This window comes from Pyrgilauda ruficollis, unplaced genomic scaffold (genome assembly GCF_017590135.1).
Source record: "Pyrgilauda ruficollis isolate IOZ18807 unplaced genomic scaffold, ASM1759013v1 scaffold46, whole genome shotgun sequence".
In the NCBI taxonomy this organism is placed as follows: Eukaryota; Metazoa; Chordata; class Aves; order Passeriformes; family Passeridae; genus Pyrgilauda; species Pyrgilauda ruficollis.
In genome coordinates, this window is record NW_024526155.1 from 4,390,729 (window position 1) to 4,398,027 (window position 7,299).

Here is a 7,299-nt window from a genome sequence, read left to right on the forward strand (position 1 = left end):
CATTGGAGCAGGATTGTGGCTGCTGGCAGCTTGGGAATACTGAATCCAGGGGTGTCATCTCAGAGCTGATGCAAAGGCTACAGAGATGAGAGAACAGGAGGATGGAGTTGGTCATGGGACTTTGCAGGCTCAGAAGAACCCTCCCTGTTTTAGAAGGAGAGGGTGGAAAACAGGCTCCAGAAACGGCTCCATTGATTTTTTTTTTTTCCCAGTGGCCTGATTCAATATCTGCCAATGTAAAGCTCAGCTCGGATTCGATTTGGCTTCTGTAAGGCAAGAAAGAAATGTCATTGATCCAGGGTGCCCTTCTGCTTCCTGCTTCAGTTTAACTAGTCCTGAAAGCAGAGGGACAAGGACTTGGGCTACTGGAAAACACCCAGGCTGGGTCTGTGAGATAGGAAGCAGAGAATTGGGATCTGGTAAGAACAAAGTTCTGGGAGCACTGCAAGTCCACTGGTGCTTTCTCAGAATATTTCAGACATATTCTGTAGATTGACTGGGAACAGATCCTAGAGCATCCACACAGAGAAAAGATCCCCCAGGCTTGTTGGGGCAGGTACAGCAGCAGCTGGGAGCAATAGGGCTGCATTCAGCACTGCTTGTACCAGGGCATCTCTGCTCATCAATCAAGCTAAAGGTGCTGTGCAGGCATTCCCAGAGAAGATGCAGTTTTCCAATAAATCCTGAGGTTTCAGGCAGGCAGCAAAAATAAGTCACTGCATTATCAGAATGACATGGATGAGCTGAACTGAGAATGTTTTGATGGAAACAATAAGTTTGGGCCTCTCTTAGGGCCCATCATTCACCCCCAGGGGTTGGTCTGTACTGTGCAAATGTCACCAGCAATGTTCCAGTACATTTGCTGCAAACCTTACAATTGCAGTCAAGAACCAAAATATCTGCCCTTGCTCTGCCACAGGCAGCACTAAATGTGCTTAAACACTAGCAAAAAACAGGGGTTCAGGAAGGAAACAAAATGACTGAGTTACTGTCTTTTTCCCCTTTTCCTTCCTCCTTCTCTAGCAGTTGCTCCAGTCCTCCACAGGACACTATGGAAGTGTGCCCTCAGAACCTGCTCTCAGGCTTTTCCCTCCCACCTGGTGTTCTGGCAACCTAAATTCATTTCTCATCCCTCAATTTCAGGTATATCTTCGACTAGTTTAACCTCCACAATTTCCCCAATTCCTCCTCTCTCCCTGCACACAGCAGGCCTGTGGCATTGTCCTGCTCCACAACTGGAAACGTGCCCTCCAACGCTGTCCATGCGTACTGGGTTTATGTAACAGCAGTCCAGACACCTCCTGGGGTTCTGCACACTTTACTGAAGAGCGGCACAGCAGAAACTGCCCCAAGGTGACCTTGCCCCGGCTGCCACTCCACATTTCTACAGAAGGGCCTTGCTGTGCCCCTTCATTAGGCTCCAGATGCAGAGAGGAGTGGGGACAACCAACACCAGGCTTAAATAACCATTTTTATGCACAGGGAAGAGCTGTGCCTCAGCTTCACACGCATGGACTCTGGATCAGTGCTCACCAAACAACCCTCTGTCTAGCAACAATTCCCATGGTGGTAAAGAGGGCACAGAACCAAAACATGAATAAAAATAGGAGAAGATACCCTCTGCTGAAGCAGAAACACCCTCTGAAAAATAGCAGCAGCAAAGATAGCTGGTACTAAATGTTTATGTTTACAAGCAAAGTACATATGATACCAGATTTTCTGTAGGGAGAAAGAAGGGAAAGTGGAGAAAACCCAAAGTGTGTGTGGGTATTGCAGGATAGAGCTGGAAGAGGGAGGTGACACGAGGAAATGTAGAAATCAGTTACATTTAATTTGAGTAAGAGCAAATACTGCATGCTAAATATATGCATGAAATTTAAGAGCAAAATTACTTTTAGTTGTATTCTTTTTTTATTTATTTGGATTTTAAATCTCAGCTTCCTGGACTTGTAAATTTTTGGGATGGTGAGAAGAAAATCTACAGTGATTATCATCTAGAATGTCTGAGCCTTTTTCAGCACAGAATACAAGGCCAACTGTCCACATCTGCTCTTCATCTATTTTTACACAACTGCTTGTGACTCCTTGGCTTGCTGACCACTCATTTTTCAGCATGTAAGTAAAAATTACAGTACTTTACTCAGACATGGTTGCTGAGCATGTACAGCTGACACTGAAACAAGAGTTTTATTAGGTTTTTTTTTTTTAACTGAAAAGGTCTTGAGGGAGGATGAATATGTGCCAAATTATTCAGACTTTAAGTTGCTGGGTTTTGACAAACATTTATTAATGCAAGTCTCGGCAACAGAATTTTTTATTGCAGTATTTTCAACCAGCAGGAATGTCATAGCTCTACAGCACAAAGCCAGGATGATACACACATCTTGTTCACCCCCTTTCCACACCACTTTGTGTAACAGATGTGCTCAGAAACATCCTGTATAGATGGTTCCACCCTCTCTGCCTCTGAGACTGCACAGCCCAAACAACCTGGTAGTCTGCTTCACTCCCCCCCAAATTATTCCATCTGTAAAGCACAAATAACAAAATATATTTTTACTTCTAAGAGCTTCACTTATCTGCAGAAAAATAGAACTGCTTAAGGGTGAGCGAGTTAGATTAAGGAAGGGTCCAAGTACACACCCGCACGTTCTGGACCTCCCAAAAAAACTGTAAGGAAGAAGCATTCACAACTTGATCCAACTAAAAAAGGAGCCAGCCAGTGTTCAAGGAAAGGAGATTCATCCTATCCAAAATGCTGAATGCCTTCTCATCCTTCTCTCTAGAGCAGGATAGAGGATGGAGCTGTAGCTGTGAAACTTTTCTCTAAGTACGGAGATACATTAAGAATGAACATTCCAAACACGCCAAAATATCAGAAAAAAAAATAGAAGTTTTTTTGGTTTTGTTTGGTTTTTTCCAAAACATAGTGAAAACAGCAGAGCTTCAATATCCACAGCACAAACCAAAAACCAAACAGAGCTCATTTGATCTAGAGTGCTTTTGTTAAGGTATTCAGAGATTTTAGTGCATTCTTTTTAGAACTAAGCTCAGAAACTATATTTAATTTTTCATTTTATTAGAAAACTAAACTGTATGAGGCAAAGAAACATTTAATCAAACACACAACAGTGAAAACATGGCACTGACAAGGCAATTAGCCCAACCATTGTATCAAATTCTGCTTCAGGATTCTCTATTGCTTACAGTCAAGTATACATCATCTCTGCCATGTGAGACATTTTCTTGGGAATATATAAGTAGTATTCCATGTATCCCGAAAGATCTTCAATAGTCACGTCATCCACAAAGGCTCGAGCTTGCTCAGAACAAGACCTGTGAGAGCTTGCTGAGGCTGTCCCAGAGGGAGATCTGTTCTGGAGGGAGTGGGCATGGACTCCCAGGACAGCCTTCTCGCACTCGGACAGGACGCTCCGCAGGCCGGAGAAGGAGTACACCTCCATGGTGCGCCACTGCTTGCACTGGCACTTCCTGTCCGTACAAGGGCACTGCCTGCCGTTGCTAAGCATGGATAAGGACTGGAAATCTGAGGTCTGCAAGCTGTTCTCAAAGGATGAGGAGAGAGCAGGGCAGTTCTCCCCCAGCTGCTGCAAAGGCTCTTCGGCGGTGAAAGCTTCCAACGGTTCAGTTCTGTCGTTACTGGCCTCAAGGTGAGAATCCTGCCCGTCCTTCGTACCACGTTCTGCTGGGACAAAAACATCTGAGCTGATGACACCCTTCGAAGTGTCTGCCTGGGGTTTGTGTTTCAGCTGGCTGCTGGCTTTCATGTTGCAATAGGTGAACTTGGGAGGGTGCAGGACCGGAGACTTGGAGCGCCGGCGCCGCGGGACCCTCGCCGATCCTCGGGAAGGCTTTCTCACACACCTGCAGGGTTCAACAGGTGAGCAGGTGGGTAACTCCAGAATCTACACTACAGCTCAGTAAGCTCTAAAATGTGACTAAAAACATTTTACAAGATTATTTTTCTGCTTGGAAATACCAGATGACTGGACACTTACAATCTGTGACACAAACCGTGGAGGACTGAAGAAATTCGGGTTCCCCCAAAGGAAAGATACATACAAGGAACCCTTATTCAAGGCGCTTCCCCCCAAGTCTTCTGCCTTAAGCAAATGATACTCTGTCATCCCAAACTGAACTGTAGTGCAGAACCTGGGTCAGCTGGAGCTGCTGGCAGAGTCACACTGAATATCCAGGTACTTCAAAAGCAATAAAAGAACCCAAGAGTGAGGTGAGAGGGGGTTGCAAAGGTTTAAGACTTGCAGAAAAGTACTACTGATATCAACAGAAAAGAAAGTTTTGGGAACCCTCTCTAGAGAAGATGCAATATTGTTTTTAAAGACTTTGATGAAATCAAAGAACAACATATCAGTTATGGAAACATTTTGTGATAGAAAAGAAAGATATCTTGAAGCAACTAATCAACAACAACTTGCACTGAAAGCAGCCTGCAACTGTTCAATGTGTCGTGTTTTACCCATGCCATGCTTCCTTGGAGCTGACAGGCTGCTGCTTGGCTCCATCCACGGCTGCTCTTGTCGTTGTTCTGAGGATTGTCCCGTCGCCCACGGACAGAGCTGCAATACATCTGGGTAAAAAGGGAAATGCCACATCACAGAAATGCCTGAACATACAGCCCACAGGCCCACATTCAGCCTCTGTGCTTTGGATGCTCAGCTAAGCCCATCACATTTGCTGCATTGACTCCCTCTGTAGTCAGTGGGTAGAAACAGGGCCTTAGAGAGGTTTAGACAACCCCTCTTACTATACTGGTCAAGTGGCTAAAGATAGGTGAGATGAAATGAAAGGCAGCCAAAATGCCCAGAGGTTGATGTCATGCCCTATTTGTACTAAAATGACACATTAAAGGAATGTAAACTCAGGTTCCAAACATTCTTGTCAGACAATAGTCATTAAAGACAGTCTCCTACTCCTCTGAAACGCAAAGCCAAGCACCTGGAGCAGGAGGCTGAGGGGGAGTTGGTGGAGGAGGTACAACAGGCAAGGACAGATTACTGATTTATTTCTCATTACATTTTTGAGATAAGCATGAAATTTAAAAAGCAGCTGACCCTAGAGGTTTAGATGACAAACATAAATGCCCCAGCACATGAATCTGTATTTATAGTTATGATGGCTGCAGGTGTGATTTGGAACATGGGAAATTGTAAGAAATGAGGCTGAAATTCTACCAAAGAGCTCAAATACTCTGCCCAAAGTTGATATTAATGCATTAGTCACAAGATTTGAGCTGCTCACAACACATGTCTGCAAAACAAGCTCTTTTTATGCCTAAGATGTCATCAGGAATCAACCAGAAGCCCACACAGTCTGCCAGTGGTACTACATCGAAAGTGTTATGATTAATAACCACAGTTCCTTGACAGAGAACAGCTATTTTTTTCCACATTGCTCAGAAGTCATCTTGAAGCAGAGGGAATGAGTAGCAAAGCAAAATGTATTTCCACATGCAGAGGAAGTCCTGAATTCACAGTGTTGATGGTGGTGGGGATGAATTCACAAGGTAACACTGCCAGCACAAAACTTCCTCTTGTGTTTACAAATTCCCAAAAGACTTCAAGTGACCTGTCTCAGAGTGTTAGACTGCATAATTTCATCAGCTCTTACACTACATGTTATCAGCACACCCAGTATCTTACTGAGTAAGTTTTTATTGTAAGAATCCACAAAATCCCCTGAACACAGGAATGCTCAGAGCTCATATTTAGCCTGACCCTTCCCAGTGAGGCTGGGCTCCCCAGCACACTCTGAGGTGTTGGTGCTGCTGTCCAGACGCCCTCCAAGCCAAGTTTTGTGCACTGAATAAAGGCTTATAATGTGGCTGCACACACCAGTGTTTACAGGGACAGACAAACAAATTCTGTGTCACACCAGGTGACTACAGCTACGACAGTTAAAAGTGGGTTCACTGCTTTAGGTGAGTCTTCATGTTTCCATGCAGTCACTGTGTGATTTCAGTTGGATATTAGTCAAAATTACTCTGTAATAAAGAACTGCTTTACATATTGTACAGTTATACAGTATGACTGTATTTCATCTGAAGTGATGCAGTTCAGAGAGAGCAAAGAACCTTTCAACAAATGACTTTTTCTTTTTGAAATGTAAAATAACAGAAAAAATACAAATATGTAATAAAACCCTTACAAATTACATTGCCTTTTTTCTTGCTCACTTACCCTGCTGCATCCACTCTCAGCTTTTTGAATGCTGTTTGTAGACTCTCCTCTTCTTCATCTTTAGCTTCCAAGTCCATTGATGTGCTCTCAGTGGATAACCAACCGTGCCATATAGAATAAACTGAAACACAGACATTGGGATTTGATACTGAGGTCTGAACAAGATGCTCTGCACAAAACTGGCTGACACTGTGACACGTGCTCATTCTTCTGTGGGGAATGCCACTGCCTTCTGACCAGACCCACCCTGGGCTTTTCACTGTGAACTCCAAAGTCTGAGTTTTTCAGAACAAGCACAGCCTGTGTTAAAAATATCAACGTGTCTTTTTATCAATGGCTGAATACATATCCTGGCAACCTGTGTAACTTTAAGCTGTGAGCACGGCACCTGCAGCAAAGCTTCAGAAAGGTTTCAGGAGTCACAGGATGCTTTAGGCTGGCAGGGATCCCTGGAGGTCCCACTCTCTTGCTCAGGCAGGGCCACCCCACACTGCTTTCCCAGGACCATATCCAATAGCCTTTGAATAACCCCAAGGAGGAAACTCCAGAGCCTCCCTGGACAGTGTGTGCTCAGGCACCCTCAGAGAAAAGCCTTTCCTTTCGCTCACAGCGTGTCAGTGTGAGCCCGTGGCCTCTGCTCCGGTCCCCAGGCAGCAGCGAGCAAAGCCTGCCTCTCCCCTCCGTGCCCACCCTTCAGGCATGTCACACCTCGCTGAGCGCCCTCCCGAGCCCTTCTCACGGCCAGCAGCGCGGGGGCGGCCGGGCACTGCCCGGTGTGACACCCCCGCTGGCACGGCGGGGGCCGGGACCGGCGCCAGGCCCGAGCCAGGCCCGCGCTGCCCGCGCCCGCCGGAGGCTCCACAGCCGCGGCCGCCCCAGCGCCGGCCCCGCTCCGCCACCTGCCCCGGGGCCTCCCCGCTCCTCTCCGCCCCGCCGGGAAGACCCGCGGCAGCCCCTCCGCTGCCCGGGTGCCCCGGGCCGCGCCGCTCACCGGCCGCCGCTCGCCCACCGCCGCCTCCGGGGCGCGCAGCACAACAGGACGTGACGTCACCGCCCGCGGGGGCGCGCCCCGGCCCCGCCC

At 46.7% G+C, this 7,299-nt stretch overlaps 1 protein-coding gene across 2 annotated transcripts; it reads right to left on the reverse strand.

Moving 5' to 3' along the window:
• Nucleotides 1-2,266: 2,266 nt before the first annotated feature.
• LOC121359681 (oxidative stress-responsive serine-rich protein 1-like) lies at nt 2,267-7,284 on the reverse strand. Of its 2 annotated transcripts, XM_041478797.1 has the most exons (4): nt 7,210-7,284; nt 6,219-6,339; nt 4,499-4,609; nt 2,267-3,885 (listed from the first exon to the last, which is right to left on the reverse strand). In XM_041478797.1, exons 2-4 carry the CDS (start codon nt 6,293-6,295, stop codon nt 3,210-3,212), a joined length of 864 nt encoding a protein of 287 aa, XP_041334731.1. In that variant the 5' UTR covers nt 6,296-6,339; nt 7,210-7,284; the 3' UTR covers nt 2,267-3,209. The 2 variants fall into 2 exon arrangements, with proteins under 2 accessions (XP_041334731.1, XP_041334732.1); XM_041478798.1 differs by lacking the exons at nt 4,499-4,609; nt 6,219-6,339; nt 7,210-7,284 and adding an exon at nt 4,020-4,208.
• Between the last annotated feature and the right edge of the window lie 15 nt (nt 7,285-7,299).

Coding starts and splice junctions, on each gene's coding strand:
- LOC121359681 (XM_041478797.1), bottom strand. CDS start 6,295: ATGGACTTGGAAGCTAAAGATGAAGAAGAGGAGAGTCTACAAACAGCA. Junction 4,610..6,218: donor CTGAGAGTGGATGCAGCAGG/GTAAGTGAGCAA, acceptor CTTTTTACCCAG/ATGTATTGCAGCTCTGTCCG. Junction 3,886..4,498: donor TCCAAGGAAGCATGGCATGG/GTAAAACACGAC, acceptor TGAACCCTGCAG/GTGTGTGAGAAAGCCTTCCC.